This window comes from Montipora foliosa, chromosome 1 (assembly GCF_036669935.1).
Source record: "Montipora foliosa isolate CH-2021 chromosome 1, ASM3666993v2, whole genome shotgun sequence".
NCBI classification, from domain to species: domain Eukaryota; kingdom Metazoa; phylum Cnidaria; class Anthozoa; order Scleractinia; family Acroporidae; genus Montipora; species Montipora foliosa.
The window spans coordinates 62,432,739-62,460,055 of record NC_090869.1 but is presented as its reverse complement, the minus strand read 5'-3'; the positions used below and the strand labels follow the sequence as shown (position 1 = coordinate 62,460,055).

Below are 27,317 nucleotides of genomic sequence, written 5' to 3'. Positions count from 1 at the left end.
GATGCTTGTGGAGAACTACATTACAAATTGATCTCAGTTTCATCGTCATCATAGTCGCATATAGTAATTAGCCACGTGCTTGTGATTGTCAGTAAAGTTAAGCCCTGTTGGCTGGGGGGCTTCCCTGCTAGCAGATGTCTTTTTCTCTGGTCTGACGAGTACGGGAAAAGAGACCTCTACCATGAGTCGAAACTCATTGTGTTGAGTATGCGCAGTGGTTACTTAGCAACTGAATGCTCACATAATATTTAACGTTGTGTGGGCTCACTTAACAACAGCGGAATTACCGTAAAGGAATGTGCAGGACACAGTGGGCTCAAGTCACACTCAGTAAACATATCATGGGGCATGCGGTTTGAAGAGTGCGGTCAGACCAAAGTGAATTTCGACCCATGGCAGAGGTAAGCTTAAATGCATACTATAAATATCATTTCCCACAGTCACATGACTGAGATGTTTTTTTTCTGCTAGACCCTCAATTGTTTGCAACAAGGAGCTCTCTCTCGCACCACAGCCAGCACAAACATGAATGCACAGTCCTCAAGGTCGCATGCTATATTTACAATACATGTCAAACAACAAAGAGTTGTAAAGGTAATTGATAGTATTATTTAAGTGCACTAATGATACACGGTTATGAGACTCTGAAAGGATAACAGTTCATGCATTGCAGTTTAAAGCTAATGCAAAAAATAACAGTCATGGTATCGAGGAAATGTATCTTTGTTCTCACTAACAGATTTTTAGATTGATTAGTAAACAAGTATTGGTTGAATGAGTATGCCTGTTTTTTTTGTTGTTTTGTTTTCATTTGTTTGTTTGTCTGTTTTTTTTGGGGGGGTTCTTTTTTTTAAAAACAAGTTTAGATGGGTCATCGGGCGTTAAAGGGGTCAAAATGGTTTGTTTTGCTTTCTGATGGATCTTCTCAGCCCCCACCCCTGGCATCAATAATAAATGGTCCCTTATGGTACACAGCGCACCAGTGGCTCGGTTGAGCACCGGGCTGTCACGCGGGAGGTCGTGAGTTCAACTCCGGCCGGACCAACACTCAGGGTCTTTAAATAATTGAGGAGAAAGTGCTGCCTTTGTAACTACATCTGCAAATGGTTAGACTTTCAAGTCTTCTCGGATAAGAACGATAAGCTGGAGGTCCCATCTCACAGCCCTTGTTCAGTAAGTCTGTGGGACGTTAAAGATCCCAAACACTATTCGAAAAGAGTAGGGGACAGTGTTCCTGGTGTTGTGGTCTGACCTTTCCAGTATGTGGTCAGCTTGGCAGGATTAGCTGGAAGGGCTTGTGTGTGAATGAGACCACAATAATTATTGTGTATAACAGCCAGAAGTCAGGCTACTTAGCCAAGTGCTGGATAAACAAGTAAAGAGTAAAGGAATTCTGACTAATACCATTGATTCGCTGAAGTCACTGGTATCCAACTATCTTTGTGAATTGTACTGTAATCTGTCATCATTCCTCTCAACCTTTATTAATGCGGCATCAGTTTGTGAAGTGGCAGGTACAACTGTTAGACTGGATCAACTCAGATTGCTCACCTTGGATTGAGCAAAAAACGCTTTTGTTAACCAAAACTATTAATTTTTACGTTCACCCTGAGCTTAAAGATTGTGTACATGTAGGGCTGGGGATCCTGCCTGTTTCTGAAGCTCAGTAATTGCATATTGGTACATATGGTGTCTAGAGATCTTCATTTAATTCATTTAACTTAACAGCTACAACTCACAATAGAATTGTGTTGTTCCCTCAGCTTGGAGATGATGAGGAAAAGACATCCTCCGATAACATCAATAACTATGAATACGAGATGCTAACTGCAAAGTTCAACTTTGTGGATCTTGCTGGCTCTGAGCGACTCAAGCGAACTGGTGCTACGGGAGACCGAGCAAAAGAAGGCATTTCAATCAACTGTGGACTGGTAAGTGGGTTGCCTCAGCACAATGCATTAATTACATGTCGTTTGCCAATGTGTGTAAGATTCATGGGACACACGGAGTCCTGAACCAAAGGTGCACATGGTCATCACTTTTAACAATAATTTTTTTGTAGTATGGTGTGCCAGAACCGATCATTCTTGTGGCATGGTTTCTGAATTACAAAGGGCTTGACACCATGAAATCGGTGTTTTGATTGGACACATTGCAATTTGATGGAACATTAATCAGGGGCTTCAAGAACTTTAAAGTACATGTCTGGCCTAATCAATGCAAGAGGCGGCCACTCTTGTCTTTTACAAGAGTTTGAATGAAAATCAGGGCAGAGTAGCCGGCGGTGAGTGGCAAATTTCTGACAAAAGACGGTGATGTACTGCCAGTGACTGACTTCTAATGAAACCCCTGATTAATATGTAGATGCTGTCCTTGTATGTACATAAAGTACTTATTGATTTTGTTTCTCATCCATTGCATTATCGTCGTAAAACATATTCAAGTCCAGAGAACCTTTTCCATTTTAGTTGACAAAACATGCTAATTGACTGCAGTCAAGAAATTTTTGGTGTTTGCTTGGTCAGGATGGGTCTAAAGCACAGGTCACTTTTTACGGGTCCCTCATTACCAAAACTTTACTAATGCTAAATATTGGCCTCATGAGGCCCAAGGTTAGTCAATTTGAAAGGTTTTGGGTTGTTTTAATATAGGTAAAACAATGACTTGTATCAAGTGACCTGAACTTTAGCCCAGCCAATGAATGAAGGGGGTAGTTCCTAAAGAAACTGTGGTGCTGCGTCGGTGGGGAAATAGTATACAAAAATTTGGTTTTATCAACGGAGTTGATAATGTAAATTGGCCACCGTACAGAGATTCTAAAAGCTGACGTTTCGAGCGTTAGCCCTTCGTCAGTACATTTACAATGTGCAGTTTCTGTTATAAATGTTTTACAATGTCTAACCTCCAGAATTATCCCTTACATAGCTTGCCCTTGGAAATGTGATCAGTGCACTTGGAGATGTCATGAAGAAAGGAAGTCATGTGCCATACAGAGACTCCAAACTGACCAGATTATTACAAGATTCTCTGGGTGGTAACAGGTGCAGTTTTTGAAACAGCGTTAGGCACTTTTATGCAGATGTTAGGGGTTGTGGGAATGGTACATTAATATCTTATTGCATGTTTTAGTGTGTAGTACCATGGGATATTTGTATGAGTCTCTCTGTATTTTAGCAAGCCTGTAGGGCAAGTCATAAAGCAAGACACAGGTAAAAATATTCCATGATGCTACACACTCAACTGTCCAATATGCTATATGATCCTACTGTTTTTGCACAATATCTTTCGCAAGTGAATTGCAAACAACCAAGAACATGTGATTGTACGTGACAAGCACTAGGCAAACATCAGCACCTCAACTAGTCAAGCCAGTGCTATACTGTACAAATAATGTGGAATTTTTGCACTTGTTTTGTACGTTCTCTGAACAATAACTAATACAGATGGATAATAAAACACAATAGTTTTATTAGACAAAAGACAATGGATCAACATGTACACGGGGTCAGTTAATTGGTACCATACACCTAAAAATAACAACATAAAATCATAATATCAGCGCAGATTTACTGTAACACTTGCAGTCTCATTCAGGTGTCTTGAAAACAAAGACCTTAAGACCCTGAGACCCAGAAAACTTAAAAACAAAGAAAGTAACCCAAAACCCTCAATTCTCGCTAACCCTAGACCTAAAAACCAACTTTAGGCCTAGGGTTATCCAAATTGAGGGTTTTGGGTTTACCTTCTTTGTTTTTGAGTTTTTGGGGTCTTTAGGCCTTCATTTTCAAGACACCTGTCTCATTCTTTACTTAAAGGCTGTTCCTAGGCTTAACAATGCCCCCTTTGAACAACGTTTTCAAGATGTATTTGTAAAGTTTTAAGGATAGCTCAAATTCATATTTTGAAGTTGATGTTCCCGTTATTTTATGATGCATCAATATTCTTGTTCTTTTTTATATTTTCCGGTTAGTCGAACTTTGATGATTGCATGCGTATCACCATCTGATCGAGACTTCATGGAAACGCTTAATACCCTTAAATATGCCAACCGAGCTAGAAATATCAAGAACAAGGTAACTAATTTATTGTACAGTGTAATTAAGCCCTTTCAGCCTAGTCAAAATGTGTGGGCAGGAGTTGATTTTGCCGTCTACTAAGTTACTGGTAGCAAATATTTAATGCGAGGTCTCTACCAGACCCAAATTAATTGTAACCACAAAATGTGTATGAACGTAACTTCTTTTGATGAATTGAGCTGAAAATTCGAGAAAATTTTTGACACGAACTGAATCTTGCATGCTGAACGGTGGGGCTACTGGGGCCTAGGAAAGCCTTGAAAATGACATGGAAAATGAGCCACATGAGCTGTCAGTGGTCAAGAGCTCTCCAGGTGATCTGGTGACGTAATTTGGAGGACTGGGAAGAAACATTTTAATTCCGTATCCCACAACCGTGCGCGGCCTTAGGTGTTGTTTCCAAACTTCCTGTAATATTTCCATCGCCAGAACTCAACAGATCATTCCGTGTCTACGACATTTCCTGTTACTGAATGAACATTCAAGTAGACCTGACGAGCTCTAACCTCGCCTCTGCCATGTTGAATTCGAAAGTAAGGCCGCATGCAGATGTGGGATACGGCGTTAAAATTTTTCTCTCCAGTCCTCCGAATTACGTCACCAGATCACCTGGCTTGCAGTTACAAACAAGATGGCGTCTAATCGAACTTGTGGAGACGATTCCACTGTTTCTCTAGAAATTTCTAAAAACCTTTAGTTTTGCATTTATACAATGTATTTCTAAGGATTTGAAGAGTTTGATTAAAATTGTCAATTTCATAAGGACTTTCTTTGTATTATTTTGACTATTAAGACCGTTTACTGCAAATGGTCACGTTTCTCACACATTACATTTTTGGCTTATGCTTAAATATCTTTTCCTTTCCCAATAAAGCTACTGGTAGAAAATAACTGGCATTCGAGGAAAAAAGCTCTTGATTAGTGTTATCTGTAAGCTGAAAAAGAGGGGCTGAGTTTACCCCTAAAATGCACCACGTGCAACCATTTGAAGCCAAAATTTTCAAAATAATTATTATTTCGGGAGAGCATGCCCTGGACCGCCCTACAGGGCAAGGCCAGATGCCTAGTACTAGTTTCGCGTTTGACCGACCTGAGGGATTCCGCGTACCTAGCCTCATAAGGAAGGCGATTCCACAGTGTGGCGCCACTATAACTAAAACTATTTTTGAAATAATGTGTGCGTGGCAATCGAACATTAAGTTTGAGTCCCTCAAATTGTTGCTTGTATTTCGTTCAGAAAATTTTGATGCTAAATAGTCCGGAGGTAACCCATGTAGGCATTTGAATACTTGGTGGCCTTTTGTATGTTTCGCTGGCGATCAAGATTTTTCCACCCCAGGATTTCCAGCAATTGGCCAGCATTAACGTCATAATTAGGGAAGGTTAAAATGTGGGCTGCTCTATTCTGCAATTTTTGCAGCTTGTCTCGTAAAGTAACCCCACAGGTTCAGCGCTACAGTAGTCAAAGTGGGGTTGTATTAAAGCTTGGTGTATAAGATGTAAGGTCGCCGGAGAAACCAGGGGCCCGTTTCTTGAAAGTTCTGAAAAGCCATTTTTGAAAATGCGAACCGCTTGTTTTGGAAAGCCGATCTTTTAACATGTTTTAAAAGTAACAAAAAGAAAAATAACTGTGAAGTTTGACGAATTAAATCCTCTCCGTTCTTGAGATACAAAAGGAATTGTGACACCCGAAAATGGCCGTAAAGTTTCGGGACTTACATGTATGAGAAACGGTGGCCCCCAGGTGCCTAACACTCAAGCCATCTTGCCTACCACTCCAAACCATTTTGACTGGACTAAAAGCCTTTACTTACCAGTTTTTTCTTCCAGTAAAGCTAAGCATTTTTGGGAATGTTGAAGTGAAATAATTGTCTTTTATTAAGTTCACACTCTGTTTTCTTATTTAGGTGGTTGTGAATCAAGATAAAACCAGTAAACAAATTTCTTCCTTGAGACTTGAGATTCAAAAGCTCACAATGGAATTGATGGAGTTTAAACAGGTATCTTAATTAACAGTTTGATCATACTTTTTCTGTGAGACATTTTTGTATCATTGAAGTGATTTATGTGTAATTGCGGAAAGGCAATTCTTTTTTTATTTCAACGCATGGCAGCCAAATTTAACCAATTCATTCCTTGGGTGCCTCAGAATGCCCCCAGTTGACAAGTAGATCATCTGGCATTAGAGTAAAATCTGTGTAAATAATAATAAATAAACAACAAACAAACAAACAAACAAACTCCCAGGAGTCAATGGGTTAAAGCAGTAAACCTTGTCTCACTTTCCAAACAATCATAGTTGTCAGTTGTGTACAAAAAGATTAGGCAATCAGAGACATCTCTCTGCTTCCTTCTTAGAGTTATTGATGCTTGGGTTTGACCAACAACAGTTCTTTTCAAGAGTTATATGCATGTACATTTGTTATTTTTCCGTGGTTTGACAAAACAATCAAAATACATGTACACAAAAGGTCAATAACAGTAGTTTTGTAAAGAGTACTAATAAAAGTCTGTTTACGAGCCGAGTGGCCCATCAGAGCCGAAGCTTATCACGGTTTCTGTGGCATGAAGCGACGGGAAGTTTTTTTACTCCCCCTGGATGGGATGCCAGTCCATCGCAGGGTTACCCCCAGTATTTCGCTGGTACCCATTTATACACCTGGGTGGAGAGAGGCACCATGGAAGTAAAGTGTCTTGCCCAAGAACACAACACAATGTCCCCCGCCAGGACCCGAACCCGGACCACTCGATCTGGAGTCAAGCACACTAACCACAAGGCCATCCCACCTCCCTAAAGAGTACTAATAGTAATGAATATTTAAGTTCATTATCCTTGCACAATAATAATAATTATTGTCAATACCCTGCGAGAAGAGTCTCTTCGATCTTCCTAGATAAGTCAGGAAGAGGAAGAAGACTCCGCCAGCGACCTCAACATTCGTATTCAGCATGCGTTAAAAATTCAAGTGTATTTGGTGTCAGTCACGTGTGATCGGTAACCCCATAACCCCAAAATGAACAGGCAGGATATTTTCGAACAACTCTGGCAAACACACGGCAACCAAGGAATCATACTTTAAAATTGGACTGACTCGTGCATTTCTTTGGATGAGCGGCAAATCAAAGAATGTTGAGTCTTCTTCCTCTCCCCGACTTATCTTGGAAGATCAAAGAGACTCTGCTCGCAGGGTAAATTGTCAATAGCTCTGCACACTTTTTGCTCATTAATTCAGATACTAAAACACGTCTGTACTGTATATTTCCTCATCTATAGTGAGATGTCTGAGTACAAGGAAGGATTATGTTTTTGCAAACGTTGAACATGTAGCACTTATATTTGAACAGACTTAACTGATTAGAGTATAATGTGAGGTGCTAAGTTTCTACCCCTTACGAACCATGTGAGCGTTAGCCCTACTAATGGAAATGGGCCCACACAAGGACAGAGAAAAACTCTGACCAGGGTGGGAATTGAACGGCCTGCTCTCCTCTAACCTTGTAGCTCAGTCAGTAGAGCAGCGATGATCTAACTCGAAGGTCGTGGGTTCAATTCCCACCCTGGTCAGAGTTTTTCTCTGTCCTTGTGAGGGCCCATTTCCATTAGTAAGGCTAACGCTAACATGGTTCATGTGAGGTAGAAACTTAGCACTTCACATTACACTCTAATCAGTTAAGTCTATAGTGAGATGTCTATTATTCAGCTTTGCTTTCTTTTTAAATTTGTCCTGCAGGGAAAAAGAATATCTGGTGTTGAGGATGGTCAAGTTAGTGATGTTTCTCATGAGAATGTCATGCTAAAAACTGAGAATGACAAGTAAGAAACCAAAGCTAATTGTTGCTGTGAAAACTACAGTGTACATTATACTCCTTGTGAAGCCAGTGCTGTCTTGTTGATCTGTATGCTGATTGTTAAAATCACTGTGGAAACTCAGAATTTTGCCATGTTCAGTTACAGTAGTTCTGAACTTTGCTCTGAGAGGTTTTCTGCTTGGTCCAGTGTTCCACTCCCCTGAAAAATCCACATTGGCTCTATCAGATTTTTGTTTTGGTCATTATTTTGTTGTAAAAACAATGATATCATTTTAATGTTTTTACCAGCTCGATAAAAATTAATTTAAAAAGCCTCCAGACCCATCAGATCCTAATTTAATTGTAAATTGATATTAATTTTAGTTATTTTTTTGAATAATTTTGGAATTCTGTGAGGCAGCCTCAAGTACAATCATGTACATGTAACTATAGGCTAGGTTAACCTTAGATGGTGAAGCTTGGCCAAAGGGTAACACTGGTTCCAGTCTGTTTGCCCCGCTTACATGTAAGTCCTGTTGAGCAGGACTGAAGCAGGGTGGAAGTACCCCATTCTGTATGCCCAAGGGAGACAGGCTGTCACTGCGGTGACCAGCCACACCTTCCAACTCCATGATAGTTGGTGGGCTGAATGTCAACCCTAACTGGACATGACGGTTTTTCTCCAGGTACTCTGGTTTTCTTCCCTTGTCAAATGCAACTCCCGGATAACGACATCTACATGTAGCTGTGATGCTGTGCTTGGCCCGTGATCATACATTGACCATAGTAGCTGCCAGAGACATGTTATGTGTCGATATCATCAGGAAGTGCCCTTTGTGATCTTCATTCCTTAACGCTGTCAGAGAGGTTGTTTGCCAGGGTCATATTATTTATATAGTATTTTTGTATATTTGTTACTTATATATTGTATTTTGTGACTTAAATCTTTTAGACTTCGTGTACGCATCAAGGCTCTGCAGCAAACAATCGACACACAGTCATCCAGAATAACAGATTTAATCTCATCACAAGTGCTTGCATCAGTAGACGGTATGATGATGAATAATTATTATTTTAATAACGCCATCCAAGAGTGCTAATCTTACTGAGTGAGAAATGCCATCAAAATTTGAAAAATCAATGGATTAATTTCTTTGTGTGTGCTCTGGTTTTAAGGTAATGTGAATGGAGGGGTGGAGGATCTTATTCAAAAGTATCTAAAAGAAATTGAAGAGCTCAGGTGAGGTTCATGTTTAACCCACCTAACATGCTAACTGCCTACAGAGTCATAGTTAGACTTTTCTGAGCATAAACGTTTTTCCAGGTCACATTCAATCATGTCACTAGGCAGGGCTTGAAATTAATGAAAAAAATCCAGTCGCAATGTTGCAACAAAATACGAAAATTTAGTCGCAAAATTAATGCGCAACATTTTGTTGTCAGCGGTGTAGCAAAACAAAACGTGAGCCCACAATACTTGTGTCGAAAGAAACCGCTGAAAATGGCGAATGATATTGAAGGAATGGAATTGTGCACGTAACATCGCAGTGAAATTACGCTACAATTATGCTATCTTCAGATTGAAAGAAATCTCGAGGCCAGAAACAAAATAATTTTGTCAATTCTTCATTTATTTTAGTAAAAAGAGCAGCAATGTGGCAACTGCTAACCCTTTTGTTTCGAAAGAACGAAGATGAAAACAAGTGGCAAATTTGCGACTTCTCCAGATATTTTAGTCGCAAAGGGAAAAAATTCAGTTGCAAATGCGACTGTATTGGTCGCAATTTCAAGCCCTGCTAGGCATAAGCAGCCATGTAATTCATCCTGCTATTGTTAATCATTCAAGAGTACCATAGTGGAGCTGACCACACAACAGATCGGGGATCTAGTTAGTTTAGCGTGACCTGCAGAGACCATGATAGTGGAAATTCTGTGCCCTACTCTTGTAAATAGTGTCTGTTTTCTATTGTTCAGCACATTAATTTTTATGAACAAGAGATGATTTTATTTTCCTTGGCCAATTAGATTTAAAAGTTGAACTCTTTGTTGATCAAATTAGAATGGCAGCACTTTCTACACAAGGATTTTTGGGGCTCTGATTGTTGGTGCAGTAGTCCAGTTCTCAACCAACTGGACCATTTTAACGAATTGACATCCAAACCGGCTGAAACTGGCCAGACTTAATGTATTTACCTGTGCATAGGTCGACCCCCCATTTTTGATGGCAAAAAAAGCAATTTCTTAATTTCTTTGTTCAATGTTACTGGGACACTAATCTTGTATTCTTTGATTTCTGTAAATGTGGATACACAAAAAAATTAGGGCCTCAAGCACTTAATAGTTTTGTGGTTCAGCAGTTGTTGTATATGCGGACATTTTGTCCTTGAGTTTCGAAAAAGTTCTCAGAAAATCGAACATGTAAACCTCAAACTAACCCGTTTCGTTGTTCAACGATAAAGGGCTTTAGAGGATAAGCACAACATCACAGAAGCAGAAGTCAATCTTTGAAAATAACTTACGGACGATGTGAAAATGTGCAAGGTTTAATTGGTCCTTGACTTATAATTTCTCACATGACAAACAAAACAAAACTCATAAACCAAACAATACGAAGTTTGCAAAAGCATTTAAATCAGCCAGCTTTGTATAAAGAATAAAAAACAATCATTACCAACCAGCATTTTCACGCAACACGAGTGACACTGCTTGCACGCAAACACGAGGTATTGTGCCAGGTTACTAAGCCATTGAACGCAATCAATATGCGTGTGATGTCACAGCCCTGTTTATACTCTCATCTGAACACAGCTTTTGACCAATGAGAGTGTGCATACTATCCTAATTATTTTATAAAAGATCAGTCACTTACTGTGTTGACTGTATAATTTTTCTACATTTGCAGTTCAAATCATTCTTAATTTATTGCCCAGTGTACCAAACTCATTGACCTTTCTGTAATCTACAGGAACAAGCTGACAGAGAGCGAGGCAATGGCTATGGCCATAACACGTCATGCAGCTCTCAAGTCGCGCATACAGACACCATCTGCTCCAGAATCTGCTACTTCAGTGCTGGAGATGGCAAAACTGGATGTGGCTAGGCAGCGACAAAAAGCGCAGGTGGTGTTACGTAATCCTGCTCTTTCTAAAGTCAAATGTGTTAAGCCTGTAAAGCCTAGGGGAAGTAGCTTCCATTCAACCATGAATGGGGTGAAACCCTCTTCCATACCAGTAAGTTCTTCACGACCTCAGAGTAAGTGTTTTCCTCCCAAAAATGTTGGTAGGCTTAAGGTAGTAACACCACGACTTCCATGGAATTTAGGCAACATCCAATCAAAAACTGACTCTGGTCTTGTTAACAAGGTGCCACAACGGACAAGTCTCGTTATTTTTAAGGAACCCAGCCCTAAGCTTCGCAAACCAAGTAATTATCTAACACCAGCTGACAGAGATAAACCTCTGAATAACTTGACATCTAAGATACCTATCTGTGTTAATGGTAACTTAGTGCTGCGCAGACCGAAACCAAAATCTGCTAATCCTGAGGTGGTGGCAGTTAAACGTAGATCCCAGAGTTTGGAATCTCTGCTGGGTGCGCAATCTGATTCTGACTCGTACCTTTCTCCGACACAATGCTTCAAGTGTAGGAAAGACATGAGTTGTGTGTTAGACTCTAGCACATCAGATAGGTTCTCTGATGCATACAGCTCAGCCAGTGATTTGAACTGCTCATTGCCGGAACTTCAGTTTGATGTAAACAACAATGATCTTTTGAGTAAGACTGTTTCGGGGTTTAGAACGGAAGTGCTTAAACCCGAAAAGTTAGTTCATCGTCCTCCTCCAGTGGATATTGTTTCTGACACTGAATATTACCAACATCACTTGGAGAGTGACAGCCAAGCAGACAGTGATTATGGCACATCGGTTGTCTCTGACAGTGAAGTTTACAGACACCGGAATAAATTAAAAGACAAGAAGAATAATCTGCACTTAGATTCCCCCAAACCTCACCTTCTGCGGGAACAAAGATCGGAGTCAGCTGGAAGCATACGTGAACGTAAGATTCAAATTGAACAAGACTTGGACTCGCTACTGGATTCCATGGCTTTTGCACTAGAAAGCTATGACACCAATGCCAAAAGTGAACCTGATGTGATTGGTGGCTCTACTGAGGATGCTCTCTACACCCCACCAGTATTTTTCAGGCCAATATTTGAGGTTAAGATTTAAATGAAAACTTCATCCCAAAATTCCAAAAATAGACCTGTTAGGTGAATTGGAGAAATGCTCACCTGTATACTGCAACGAGTTTAACCAAAAATCAACTTACAGAAACTTTGTTCAGTAATTGAACCTGTGTCTACTTGTATGCATATCCAAATGCACATTAAATTGTAGTCATTAAAGAGCTCTATGCATAAACATGGCAACTTGCTTTATTCATGTTTCCAAATGTTACTTTGCAGCTCATATCTAAATTTTGAGAAATGACTATTATTTCTATACCAAATTAAAGTGGATGTTGCAACAAGTTTGGCCATGATTCCACAGAATTGATATTAAGCAAAAGATGCTGCTGTGATTAGGCTAATAACCCTTCAATTTTGATATTTGTTATGAATCCATGCACAAAATGTATGATTAATGGTGGAATGTTTGAATAACAAAAATGAAAAGACAGTGTATTTTCACATGCAGCCGGAGACCATGATATTAATTTGCTATGAATGGACAAAAAGGTTGATACCGGTATATGCTCTTTTGAATAATATTGGAAGCTTATTTAGGTAAATTCTGAGATAACTGAAATAATATCAAAATCCAATTCTGAAGAACAATAAATGTTATTCGAATTAATGCAATATTTTTTAAAGTATTGTGAATGGAATAATTTTGCCTTGTGCACTTAAATATCATTCAGAACTTAATTAAAATCACCTTTGGGGTGAAGGTTGGGATGAATATTTAAAAGGCAAGTTTTTTCTGGCAGATGATTTTTCCCTTTTTATTTACTGGACGCCAGTCCTTAACCACTAACAAATGTACCTAATGGTAACTCATTGAAACTTTTCCAAAAGTCTATTTTTTACTTATAAACACACTTGTACTTTGTTCAGTGTTCACTTAGTGCTCTGTGATAAAGAAAATCACTTCCTTTTGAAAGTGTGTTTGCTTTACACCTGACTGGCAAAATTTTGAGCCTTGATTTTTATCCAAAGGCTGTTTACTTTGATTGTAAGTTTTGGATTTCACGGTCCGCCAGTACTCATGTTCAAAACTGACAGATTGGACCTCAGAGGGTTGGATAAAGGGAAAAGTATCATCAAAGGCTCACTAGCTTAAAATTTCAGCGTGTGAATGCAGCTTTATTATGAGTTCAAAATGCGAGTTTAAAAGTCTGAAAGCCCAAAACTCCTGTACCTCATATTAATTCTGCGGCATACACATCCATTGCATTCTTAAACTAGTGAGCCTTTGATGTCATTTCTCCTCAATCCAGCTCTCTCAAGAACTTAAAGGGGCTAGGTCACGCAATTTTAGGCAATTTCAGCACTGATCGAATGGTCATAGAATTAACTAAAATATCAAAATAACTGTTGAAAACTATAGAAGATCTCTAACAAAACACAGGGAAGCCAAGAAGGGACATGGATGGACAAAACTGGAGAGGATTGAATTTGGGTAAATTTGAAAAATGTTGACCTACCTTTTTTCAAATTTATATCAGCCTATATCACAATGTCATTTACAAAGCTGGAAAATCATTCTCAGTTGTTATGTGGGCGTGATTTTGCAAATGAAAGACTCTTGCTCTGCCAATTTGATATTTAGAGCTCATAATTAACAGAATTAAATGAAATTACCTAAAATAGTGTGACCTAGCCCCTTTAAAGTTAGTAATGGTAGACCATTAAATAGGAAACTGCCAGTTAAACTAAACAGGTGTCTTTTTGAAATCAAGGCTTAAAACTTTGGTTGCTTAGTGTTCAGTTCACATAGTTTGGAAATCCAAAGAAAAATGAGAATTGATTTTTTGATCACAGGAGCAATATAATATCTGTAAGTTTACTGTTTTCAGTTCTCAATTTTTTATGAGTGTATAGAAAGTGTGCCTCTGTTGAACGGCTGCCATCTGGGAAAAACAACAAAACTGTTGAGGTGTCTTGATAGGCCATTTTAAATACAGTTCTTTGCTCAGTGGTCTAGCCTATGAATGACTGTGAGGCTGCTGGTGACCTTGTATTTTTGGGCAATACTAAACCACGAAACAGTGAAACACCAAAACAGTGCAACGAAACACCAAAACACCATGTATGACCACACCATGCATTGAATACTAATTAGGCCTATGATATTTAATCTCAAATTCAATGGATAGAGGAGTCACACATGGTGTTGTGGTGTTTCGTTACACAGTTTCGCTGTTTGACAGCTTCACTGTTTCGTGGTTTATTAATGTCGTATTTTCACAGACCTCACTGCTTTTATCAATTTGTAAATTGTGTTGTTGAAATTCTAATTAGTCTACATTAACATTAGAAACGCACAAAGGTTTGTATCAAAACAGGGTCACTAGCAGCCTCACTTCCAATCTCAGGCCAGGTGACGTACTAAGCTACAACTGTAAAATGGCCTATTGTGCAACCCATTACAAATCAAAATGGCGGAAATGAGACAGAGGCCTTTCTCTTACCTGGCTCTAACAAACACAGATATGATAACTATTAACAGTCTTCCATATAACAGTACTACATAGAGCAGAATTTCAATACCTTGCTAAAGATAGGTGTAATGTTTTCTGAAAGAACTTTTTTTTAACTTACAAAGTGCTAAATTATACAAATAATCATTTTAAATAGGAGTGTGTAAATTGCAGATGGCAGGTTAGGGTTGAAGGTCATTGTATCATGACAGCTGAGACAACCCAAACCTTTACTAATGCTAACATTAGACAAAAAAATAAATAATGTAAGTCTAAGGTTAGCATTTTTTGTAAAAGGATGCGTCATTTCACTTGGGTAAAACAATGACCTGCAACCTTCAGCACTTTACACCCTCCGGAAGTTAAACTTATAAAGTGCTGTATTTTCACCAGACAGATTAGGCACATAAAAAATAAAACACACTCTTGAGTAAACTGAAAACAGTTTTCGATATTGATATTGTTAATTCATTGGAAAGCAACCATTGTGTTGTGTGTTTCTTCTTGAAATTATTCTTCATTGCTGATATGAAAAGTAAAATTTTCCAAGTGTAAAGTTCTTTTTGAACCAGTCATTACTTTTAAACTTCACAGTAGTTGACATACCTAACTGCATAGTCTTTAAATTATTGACTGCAATAGGTTGAAGGTCTGAAAGTTAATTTTTTTTACAAAATAAAGGAAAATTGAAACCTATTCTATCTGTTGTTAACTTTCTTGATTCCTTTGTGGGCTTGCATTCTTTGTTTGCAGCTGTGCTTTCATTTGAGCTACTTACAGTTTCTTTGCTTTGCACTCTCTATTGTTTTGCTTGCTTCACAGAACTTGTATTTGGTTCATTTTATTTCACATTCTTGCATATTGTTTCTTTATCCTTTTCATCTATGATATCATTTTACATGTACTGATAATTCAATGTCTATTTTTAATTTTTCTGTTATTTGACCTTTTTCACATTTTTGTGTCACTTTTTAGCCTGTTCCTTCCCATGCTACATGATTTTAAATGGATCCCTGTTGCATCACAAAACATTCATTTGCCAGTCTAAGGGTATTTACTTCAATAGCGATTGTCTTTGACCCCAATCACATCGGTTTTTCTATGCCAAAACATGTCCAATACCTATTTCAAGGACTTCGTGAATTTAAATTAGATAATTACTTCAAGTGAAGCTATGATCCTCGCAGTTATGAATGCAATTTTTGCAATTGTGTAAAGAAGCCTGAAAAATTCAGGACTTCAACGGGGTTTGAACCTGTGACCTCGCGATATTGGTGCGACGCTCTAACCAACTGAGCTGTGAAGCCGCTGATGTTGGGAGCTGGTCATTTGTGGGTTCTAATGTCCCCGTGAGGAATAAAATCATCAATAAAATGATATATGAAATGGATCATATATGAACTGCAGATATGAAATCAAGTGTTCCTTCATGACTGCCATTGTTTTAAGCCCTTTGAAAATGTCCTTTGATTTTGAATACATAAGTTTTGAACTTGACAAAATCCTTTCAATAATATTGTTGAATCATGTGTCTGTTTCTATGCATCCTAGTACTCAAAGAATGCAATTGCTATTGTTTTGACATCGTATTTCTATTTGAATATTTTTGCAGTTACTTAACAATTATTCACCGAAGGCAAAGTGATTATCGGTGAATATTCACCGAGACGAAGTCGAGGTGAATATTCACCGATAATCACTGAGCCTGAGGCCATTTTGTCCGTCGAGGTGATTATCGGCTGATAATCCGAGATAGCGAGCCAATGAGAGCACGCGATTTTGTATAATCACCTGTGTATTTATACTTATAAGGGTTTATCCCCTTCCCTCCCCAATAAGGTGCATATACTGGTCATCAATAAAAATTAATGAAAAACAACAGAAGAAGGAGAAGGAATCCCAAACGGTTGTACTTGTTGTGATAGCTAGGAATCACACTTAAGGTCTAAGAAAATGACCTGGCCCTCACATTTGGCTGCCACCAGCTTGTTTATTGCAATGTAACTTTGTTAAATCTAAGTTTTTCATTTCAAAAATTGGGCATCAGTAGGTCAGGGTCTTAGTTTTTTAAGAGCTCCTTTCGTAACTGTTAATAGTGCCTTTTTCGAATTCTGGTTATTCATGAAATCAGCTGTTAGCGGTAATACTTGTAGCATCTACTTTCTGATTTCAACTATCACAAGCCTCAGCCAAAAATTTAGGGTGGTAGGATGACCATAGAGTCAGTAAAAATTTGTTGGGCATCTTTTTTATTTATTTATTATTATTTTTTTTCTGTGATATCTCATCCAATTACACAGGCCCTGATTACGCTTGGAATTCAACCAAAAAATTGATGAAATTACCACTATGTGCATGAAAAGTCACTTTCGACAATTCTGTTTTCGGGCCTTTACTGTACGAAGACTGTCTGCTGCTCTTGCAACCACTCTCACCAGCGCAAACATTGTTCCTGTGTTGTTCATAGTTCACTCTTTCATTCACCATTACTAACAGTTAATTAGCCTATATGATGCTTCAATTCATCACCTTGCTGACTTCCTTGGAAAACCAAACAGCTGTTGCACTGAGCTTCTCTTCTGTAACTGTCCAGTCTCTTCTTGGTAAGACACTATTGCAATGTCACAAACTCTTGTCTGGTATGTATTTAGTAATCTATCAACCTCTTTTTACGTGTAATTCTTTAACAGTGTAATGTCTTTGAGTTGTAAAAGTAAAAAAACAAATTCTGTTTTGTTTTGATCTAAAATAATCAAGCTGTTCTATAATGTAGCTAAATGAAATTATGAGTCATTTATACATTGCTTTTCTTCAGAGAGGGTTATTGAGATTTATTAAAGATCTTTTTTTTGTTTTGTTTTTTAAACTCTTGAGAAAGACTGTTTTGATATGCAATTTTCTAATTTAATGGCATACCATCACTGGCATTTCTGACATTTGATAGAATTTTCATGCAAGTTTTTATATGGAATTTGAAAGGCCACTCTCATTTTTTCCAAGTACTCCTTTTGCCACTGAGGACAAATCCACCATAATTTATCATTTACTTTGGAGCTGTTTTGCATACCGAACAAATGTTCAATTTCTCTTCAATCCAGTAATGGCAGACCATTAAATGAGATTATTTCAGTTGTAATAAGCAAATGATTAAACTGACATCTTGAAGCTATAAAATTCTGCTTGCAAGTGTTTGGTAAACAGTTTTGAAATCCAAAGAAAAAAATAGCTGATTTTTTTCAGGTAAATGGTTGAAGAATTGTTACTTTTGTAATGGTAACCAGATCTCCTTTTCTTTTCTAATGTTAAACTACTTTTTCGTTAAAGCGATTAACTTCATTTTATTTGCTTCTTCTTTTAAGGGGAAATATAATTTATTATAAATCAACAATAAAATAAGTCAAGTTATTTTTGGAGATAGGTCTCTTAATTGTTTTTTTACAAGATGATTACAGGAGACGACCGGTTGCTTTTCTTACTTGTAAGACTTAAGGATGCTATGAACAAGCTTCCTGGTTTTTCGTTGATTTATCTATGATGTGTTTACGTATGTGTGGCTTCTCTGTCAAACGTTATCAAATTTCAATCCTTAGTTTTATACAAAAGGGGCTATGTCACACAAAATGATGTGATTTCGTGACACCCAAAATGACCAAAAGGTAGAGTGAAACATTGCAATAACCTCTTAAAACTGTTGAACAACATAAAAGATGTACAGCAAAATGAAACAGAAGCATGGGAGGACACAAATGGACATGATTGAAACGGATTGAATTTGGGTAATCTTGAACAAGGTCGGCCCCAACGTTTTTCACGTTTATGGCAAATCACCTGGATAAAGGTCGGTAAAGGAATTCCTCGCAACCATTTTCGAGTTTTAAACTCGTGATTAACTAAAGATTTCTCCTAAACACCCTAAAATAACGTGACATTGCCCCTTTAATTGAGGGACTTCGGCTTTTATTTTGGTACAACACATTGATACTATTTTCTTTGATGTTAGTTGTGTTAAATTCAAGGTAACCAATGATTCTTTTGTTTTTGTGTTGTAAAAATAGTTCTGATAGTAATTATTATTATTTGCTGTCATTTATCAGAAGTTAACTCATAACGAAGAGGAAGCAAAGGACCAACCCTGGGATGAACAGAGTAGTGATGACAGTAGCACTGAAGAAGATGAGGTGAGAGTCCTATTCACTTTTTTTGTGAACATTTTATGGATTCAAGTTGCGGGCCCTGTGACAGTATGTATCAACTGAGCTATGAAACCACACAGTTGAGAGCGGGTGAATTTGTTTGGCTCATTAGGGAGTTTTAAGATCTACGACGCGACAACAACAAAAACGTCACCAACTATGCATATTTAATGAGCAAAAACAATATCTTTGCACTCTCTGCTCGTGCATTTTTCATTTTTGTACATTTCTTTGACGTTTTCTGCAAATCTACGACGTGAAATTACCAATTCTCAAGTTTTTCAGAGAACTTGAACACAAGGCAGCGAATTTGAATTTTCTGTCGTAGCTTCAACACCGCACCTCCTAATTCAGTTCCTGGAAAGTTACACTAGTTTTTAGAAGTTAGACAAGCCGACATAATGACGAAGAAGATTAGTTGACCTGAAGTTGCAATTTTAAATGACATAACTGCAAGAGAGTAAGTAGCAGTGCCTATTAATAACCCACTGAATCCATCTGATACGGAGATGGGCTCACACGAGGACAGAGAAAAACTCTGATCAGGGTGGGAATCGAACCCACGACCTCCAGATTATCGGTAGATCACCCTTTCTCTACCAACTGGGCTAAGAGGCCACACTGGCCAGATGGCCTCGTAGCCAAATATTTCCCTTTTGTGGACCTGACAACCTGTCCCTGGATAAAACTCGTACAAAATAATTTTGGAAGTGAGTTGTTTGCCTATGGGTCATCTTCAAGGTACCGTGGGAGGTAGGTGGTTCATCCTTCAAGTTCAGTCATGTTAACTGGTTTTGTCTCTTACTGAAGCGAATTACGGTTGATTCGCCCGAAGCGATAGATGATTTGCCCGATGATACTAATCAATGATACTAGCAACTAGGACAAGGAATGTGAATGTCGCTTATTAATTTTTCGGGCGAAACACCCGGATACCACTGAAGCAGGTGGCTGGGCTGACTCCGAGAGACTACTGACTAGCAGTCTAGAGTCTTACAGTAATATTTCACACGAATGGCACGTTTTTGTTGATCAATCTTGATTTGTTGTTTGAAGAATGAAGAACAAGGCGATGATGATGATGAAGTTGACGATGACGATGATGATGATTCAGAAGAGGACGAAACAGCACAAGGTAAGGTGGCTGTTGTTTTGTCATCCAAACTAGAAGGTTCACCATGGAACCTCTTTGCAATATTTTTGGGTAGACCACCAGTTTAAAGAGAGTCCAAGTTTTAATCTCTTTTAAAGAAAATTACTTGCATTCAGAGAAGCAGGGTACGGCAGTGGTTACTACTCCACGACGAGTTGACTAGTTTAGTTTCAGCGTTTTCTCTCTTCTCCACTCCGAGAGGTTTTCGCTTGAAACCCTTTGTTTCAAAAGTCGATTAACACTAATTAAACACCAAACCAGGTTCACAAAAGCCTTACCATTGTAATTTTATGCTGAAGCAAAGTAAAAGTCGAACTCAAAATTTAAGACTTAAAAGGCTTATGTTCACCTAACAGGCAGTGCGTACCGTGGAACAATTTTCTTATATAAAAATCCCGTCAAAGGTGAAATTCATCCAATCAGGTTGAAAAGCCTGTCAGTTAAAGGTGGGCCTTTAAAACTGCAATTTAAGTTTCCACTGATGCCAGATGAGTTTAATGAGGCTTTTAGTAAACAACTGGGCCCTGGTTACGAGCTTCTGTTGTTGCATATATTTTAATTATGTAAAATGTAAAAAGTAAGTGCTTTATTTCTAGCTGGTTCACGTGCAATCCGCCTATATTACAGTAATGGAGTTATATACCCCACATTTCTCCTCGTGGCGGTGGCCATCAACACCGAGAGTCGGTAACCGGTGAAGGCGCAGTGTTTCTCCCTTGATAAATCCCTCCTTAACGTTGAGAGGATGGCAAGAAGAGAAATGCGTATATTGGAACGTTTCTGTGGCTTTGAAATAAGTTTGGACAGCAGGCCTCAGTTGCTGAAACGATGGATAGCGCTATCCGCTGGATGCTGGTTTATCCGGTGGATAGCGTTATCCATCGTTAGAACAACTGCGGCCAGGTGTTGTGTTTAAGGAGGCTCCTTAGAGTTTTATAGCCACGCGCAAGCTGAGCACCAGTATGGCGCGTAAAGCCTGATTTTTGTGACGTCAGCGTGACCAAATCTGTAAAATTAGCTGCTAATTTTCTCGCGTTCCCTTAGGTAATTTTTTTTTTTCAAATTGGCTCGGTACTAACCACATACAGTTCCTATCAAATACCCTATGTTTGTAAAAATCTGTCAGAGCTAATCGAATATGCTTAGAAAAATGGCCAATTACAGAATATTGGCAAAACCTTCTCAACGACCTTGACTTTTTATCACTTTAAAATGTCAGGAAATATCATTTCCATAATGTGGCAAAAAATAGAAAAATTTCGCCAAACAGACCTTTCGCACCGACGTTTTCGGGATATACCGCAAACCACGGTTTTCGGTTAGTCGTTTACTGTTAGAGGTTAACTCGATTTTGAACTTTAGCAAGCCGTTCCTGTTATGCACATCGGCGCCGCCATCTTGGATTTCATTCCTACAACTGTTCTCAAATCGAACAGCTCAAATTCTCCCAAAACTTATATTTGATCTTCAAAATTGTTCCCAATAGATAGCAAACAGATGTAACAACATTACTGATATGATCAAACGGGAGGTCTGTTTGATCTCTGGCTATAAAACCCTGCCGTAAATCACTTACCGCAAGAACGGTGTCTTGAAGTTAAAACTCGAACCGCAGACTGCAAACGTGGCGGCAAGGGCAAGATCACGTGATTTCACGAAAAATTCGCATTTCTTTCAAAAAAGAAGAATATATCTGCCTGTCATTGGATGTGATGTTGCCATGGTAACGGCCATAATCCATAAATTGACACCAAAAAAATAAGTCTTATTACATCAGTACCCGTACTGGTAAATCTCTACAGGGAAAACTTTAAGAGAAATTAACTAGGTTTCCTTTTGTAACTCTTGCCGTGTAGTGGGGGTATAAAAAAACCCCTTCTGGCGGCTGTTATGTTGGCAGATAATGTCCGCGGCTGTCCGAAAAATGAATATTTGGCCGGGAGCTTCGAGGGCAATTATGAAATTTTAAGGACAATCTGTCAGCCAAGGACATTATCAGCCAACATACCAGCAAGCCAGAAAGGAGTTTATTTATTTTATAACCTTCCCATTAATTTTCGTATCGCCCAAAAAAAAAAAAACCGCTCGTGAAAAGCCAGTGTTGAATGTGATGGCGATGATTCGTATTTTTGTTATGCACTGTTCAAAGTTTGACTAGAAAGAAAGCGTGTCGGACTCGGAAAAAAAAATCAAATCCTTTTAATTGTCGCCGGAGTCGAAAGCTCAAAACAAGTCGCTTTTTTTGCGTAAGGCCGGTTTACACGGTACGATTTGTCGGCCGGTTTTGTCGGGCCGATAAATCGTACCGTGTAAACTGTGTAAAACGTGTAATTGTTGGTTATAATTGAAAATACTCTAGGGAGCCACCTTAAAGCGAAGCAAGGTCCCTGGAAGACCTCGGTGTCTGCGAAAACTGCGTGTTCTGATGACATTTCACATGTACGTACATTTAATCGTGGGGTGGAATTGGCTAGCAAATTTAACAAAGTCGTCGATGTCGTCGTTGCTAATGCTCCACACTGAGAAAAATTATCAACGAACCTTTCACTGTTGAAGTGTGGCGACTTCACTATAGGTCTAGTGGGGCGAGCTCACTATAATTCCGAGGGTGAGTCAAGGGTCTGCCCCTTACGTTTCACGAACAGGAAGGATATTGAGACGGGGCTTACGGTTTTTATCTGAGAAAACTTGAGGGTCTACATTTGCAGATGAAATGTAGCACATGAAAGTCTGCTACGAGCCTAGAAGGCCCATCTGGCCAGGGCTTATCTCCGGTTACTGCAGGATGAAGCGACTAGAAGTATTCCTACTCCCCCCTGGATGGGATGCTAGTCCATCGCAGGGTTACCCCCAGCATTAATTTCGCCGGTACCCATTTATACACCTGGGTGGAGAGAGGCACCGTGAGAGTAAAGTGTCTTGCCCAAGAACACAACACAATGTCTCCGGCCAGGACCCGAACCCGGACCATTCGAACAATGTAGCACTTTCTGCACAGTTAGTTTTAAGACCCTGAGTGGTGGTCTGACATTGGATTTGAACGCACGATCTCGCACGCGAAAGCCCAATGCTCAACCAACTGAGCGCTCACTGGTCGTCGTTTATCTAAAACAACAATTCAAACAATCGGTTATCTAAAAACAACAAATCAACAATTTAAAAACAATAATTGAAACTAAACACGACATTGTTTAGGAGGCTATTTAGCTATTTACAATTGGAGATATCCAGAGATAAACCCACTCAGTTGTGACAAGCAATTTGAACTCCGTGCGAAAGACTCTAACCGCTGGACCACCCCGTCTCTGCGAGCACAAATTGGTCACTGTTAATTTTGACGAGTTGTCGTTTCCCAACACTAAAAGAGTTTTTATTTTGTCTGTTTCTTTAACTTTGGTGAGTGCGCCTCTGTTACGTCTTTTTAGTCATCGAGGCTGAACGCGAGATGCAGAGGTCAACTGCTAATATGGAGAGATGTTATGTTACCAATCGCGACTCGGTGATATGTGAAAGAAAACCCAAGGAGCAGTCTGATCTATGACCTTTAGTTCCGATTACTAGAGCAGATGCTCTGCCACTTACCTATAGGAGACTTGCAGGAGCTACTAGGCCGATTAAACAGGGTTTAGGCGACACCTGTTAACTTGTTAATAATAGAAACACTGTATCCACAGATGACAACCTCGAGCTGTCCGAAGACTTAGCGGAACTGTCCACTGAAATTTCCATCAAGCAAAAGCTGATTGATGAGCTTGAAACCAGTCAGAAAAAACTGCAGTCTATCAAGACTCAGTACGAGGAGAAGCTTTCTCTTCTGCACAACAAGATCAAGGAAACTGAAACAGAGAGAGATCAGGTGAGGTCCATAGAATGGCCTTGACGGAGGGTTTTCAGCTTAAGTTTGTTTTAAAGGAAGTCAACAATATTGTTTTTGCACATATTTTTCCTTGATAGCATAACATCATTGTGGCTCATCTGTGTGCAAAGTTGATGGTCGACTGTTCTAGCTGGTGGGTTAAATTAGGCGGGTTGATTGTCGATTGGCTCATCTCGTAAGAGAGATTACGTGACGTAACGAGACCACACAAGAAATTTTTTCGATGGTGGCTAAATAAGTGAAACCTCTCAAAGAACTCTTGCCACTGAAACTTTGCCGCGCGGAAACATTCCAATATTTTAAAATATATTTTTCTCTGTAGGTTTTACAAAGCATCAAAAATCAAGGTTCGAAATCTGATGAGAGGGTTCGCAAAGTACGCGACGACTACGAGAAGAAAATAAACCATTTGCAGGGTGAACTTAAAAAGATGCAGGCAGCTAAAAAGGAGCATGCGAGACTGCTGAGGCAGAAAGCTCAGAACGAGCAACAATTGAGAACTTTTCAGAGTGAGTTGAGCGAGCTGAAGAAGACAAAAGTTCGCTTGATGAAACAGATGAAGGAGGAGGCGGCGAAGAACAAGCAACAGGAAACGCAGAGAAATAAAGAGATCGCTCAGCTGAAGAAAGAATCGCGGCTGAGACAAATGACGATCAAAACCTTGGAAACGGAAAAACGGCAGAGGGATATTGTACTCAAGAGAAAACAAGAAGAGGTAGGCATGCGATTTAGACTAGAAGACTTTATTCACGGGTTTGGACGCAGTCTTGGCGGGCACCCACGCGTTCCCAGGGGGTTTCTTCGCCGAGAGTTGAGCACGAGTTCCCTGCCCTCTCCACTGTTAACGGAGTAGGATTTCTCGGCGTGCAGAAAAAACAACAACAGCGGTACAACGTTTGGATGGGAGTCGATAAGAAATGTGTGTCTGTGACGGGCTACTTAAAAATATTAGAGCCCCGGCACCGGCTTCAAGATTTTCGTCAACATCAGTTCCATTCTGTCGAACAGCAGTGCCGAAACCGTTTGCCATCTGGGATAAAACACCAAAAAATGATCTTTGACCTTGCGGGACCAAGCGAGAAATTCCGATCGGGCAAGACAGCCCGCTCGGGAAGCCAATCACAGCGCGGGAGTTGGTTCATCTTGCCCGCTCACGGAGCTAGTCATTTAATGAATTGAATAAATGAAAAGCGTTTTAACTTTGCTTCGACAGTCATTTAACATTTCTTTCTTGGCCACAAATGTTAAATGAAGTTGAAGTCTCATTCCAACACTGTTAGTTTATGTATGATTATGTGGAGTAATCGGTCTCTCAAAGACGTGTCCATCGTAACAATTATCGCGTCACTGCTGTTCGAATGTTGACGATATTTGAAACCATTTGCCATCCACTGCTTTAAAATGTTCAACAAGGTAACAAGTTCACCAAAATTCGAACGGTGTTTAAGAAATGTGGAGGTTGTTTGCCTTGGCACGTATTGTGTTTGCTTAGAAACAACAACGCCCGTTCACCGCAACGTTTCGCTCGTGCATGGCATCACGATTGGTATTCATTTATACTTTGCGTTCCAATGCAGCTTGCGGCTGCAAACCAAAATTTTGCTTGAAGGTGAGCACACACTGTCTGAACAACTCTGTCAAGCTTCTGTCCATTGCTTTGAATGATCGTTCGTACAGGCAAAAACTCTACCACAACGAAATGGTTGACGATATTTTGTGCCTAAAATTCCCCAGCGATTTGACATCCTCGCCTTGTGAATTAAATTAGAACTGTGACACAAACGTGCACTAAACGTTTCCACTACTTTCCTTGTATTTCGCACTCTGTCGGAATTCCCTTGTAATGATAATTTCCTAACTGCGGAATTCTTGAAAATTGCATTGGGAAGCTGTTATAGAAAACTCACCTTTCTGAAAAACACTCCTCAGGTAAAAGCCCTCAGGCGTCAGCAAAAACCCGTTTCGGGTAAACTGGGAGAACAGCGAAATCAAACTATTGTGAGTGGACGAGAAGTTAACGGCTTGGAGACAAGTACGCAGACATCCTATCAAAGCACCACCTCACAGGGCTCCTACTCAAGCTCTACACTCACCAAATCCTCTTCAAGTTCGCGACTTCCCGTTGCGGCCGGCAAGCCAACTGGGTTGCCTGTGAAATCGCCTAGGAGAAAAACGACCTTAGAACAAGCTTCAAGAAGTGCAAAGAAGAAATGGGATATCATTGACAAGAAGGTATTCTGATGTTCTAATCTAATCGCTGACTGCTGTTAGGCCGGGAGAAAGACGTTTTTGTTTCTGTGTGGAGCAGAGTGAGAGAATAATTCATCCTCCATTCACGAACTCTACGCCGTATGAGGGTAGGGTTTGTTTGTTCTTCTTCCCTTTACTCCGAGAGGTTTTTTTTCGTGCCCTCCGGCTTTCAACTGTCATAAAGAAACAAAATGTTTTATTGAATTTGATTTGAAGTCTTCCTATCAACACGTTACAGTGAATTACATAAGAGTGTTGATCTATCACTTTGCGGCCTTGCCCCAGCACAATTAAAAATGGATTTATTTTTAGATAAACTTTGCGCGCGCAACAAACAAAGGGCCACCAATTTTTAACCAATCAGAAAAGCCCTTGTCACGCGTGACTGCTTCTGTCATGTTTTTTTTCAGGGACATGACAACTGATTTTCGCGGGAACGGGTATTCTAAAAATAGACTCATTTGTGACCGTGCTGAGGAGCCCACCCATGCCATGACAACACTCTTACCTACTTGTTCCTAATCTAGGAAAGAATTTGTCCTCGGCTTAATGACTTTTCGACTTCAGTTGGTAAAGGAGTCCTCTTCGTCTTTATCATTAATGTTGAAGTCTGACTTTTGGGTTTCTTTGAAACCGATGCTTTTCTTAAACACCAGGTGACGTCACTAATCATCAAGAAACAGACTATTTCAAATATGGAATCGGACATGGATCGTTGGATACAGGACAGGGATCGACTCAGTAAACAGTTAGAGAAGTGTCAGATGAAATATGACAGCCTTGTCGCATTTCAGAAGGTACACGTTGCACCTTGCCGATTTTTTTGAAATGTTCTCTTTCGTGATCACTCCACCGTTACAAGAGAAATTCTTAAAGAACGTCATTATGGAATATGTGTAAATTGAGTTAGGATACAAGCGAAGCTTTCGAAAGCTCGAGAGTAGTATAAGAGTACTCGAGGCGTACCCGAGAACAAAGCTCTCCAAACTTCTTAAGTGCTTCTTGACGCTGTGTACGGAACCCAAAGCGAGAACCAGTTTTTTCATGACGTTGTCGCACAAATTTGCATTTTCTGCAAAGCACGGTTTTGTTCACGTTCTGCAAAAAAAGATAAGATAAACAAATTTGATCGGCGCGTCACTTACCTGTTTTGCGGACGAAACCTTCAACAACAAATAGCGCGAAAGCGTCAGCAAAGAAGATAAAGATATTTTTTAGTTTGGAACTTTTGCTTGTTTTCCCATTGCAGTTGTATGAAATTAGCCCTTGTTTTGGCA

The 27,317-nt window shown here is 39.5% G+C and overlaps 1 protein-coding gene across 1 annotated transcript in view; it reads left to right on the top strand.

Annotated features, from left to right (window-relative positions):
* Nucleotides 1-27,317, top strand: part of LOC138003989 (kinesin-like protein KIF21A) — a 67,071-nt gene that overhangs the window by 10,888 nt on the left and 28,866 nt on the right. The window contains exons 7-21 of the mRNA XM_068850347.1: nucleotides 472-594; nucleotides 1,764-1,931; nucleotides 2,926-3,041; nucleotides 3,971-4,073; nucleotides 5,984-6,076; nucleotides 7,808-7,890; nucleotides 8,818-8,915; nucleotides 9,042-9,105; nucleotides 10,831-10,984; nucleotides 18,662-18,745; nucleotides 19,817-19,895; nucleotides 23,588-23,769; nucleotides 24,113-24,505; nucleotides 25,720-26,022; nucleotides 26,697-26,837. Coding sequence (XP_068706448.1) covers nucleotides 472-594; nucleotides 1,764-1,931; nucleotides 2,926-3,041; nucleotides 3,971-4,073; nucleotides 5,984-6,076; nucleotides 7,808-7,890; nucleotides 8,818-8,915; nucleotides 9,042-9,105; nucleotides 10,831-10,984; nucleotides 18,662-18,745; nucleotides 19,817-19,895; nucleotides 23,588-23,769; nucleotides 24,113-24,505; nucleotides 25,720-26,022; nucleotides 26,697-26,837 — 2,184 coding nt within the window. The remainder of the gene's footprint in view (nucleotides 1-471; nucleotides 595-1,763; nucleotides 1,932-2,925; nucleotides 3,042-3,970; nucleotides 4,074-5,983; nucleotides 6,077-7,807; nucleotides 7,891-8,817; nucleotides 8,916-9,041; nucleotides 9,106-10,830; nucleotides 10,985-18,661; nucleotides 18,746-19,816; nucleotides 19,896-23,587; nucleotides 23,770-24,112; nucleotides 24,506-25,719; nucleotides 26,023-26,696; nucleotides 26,838-27,317) is intronic.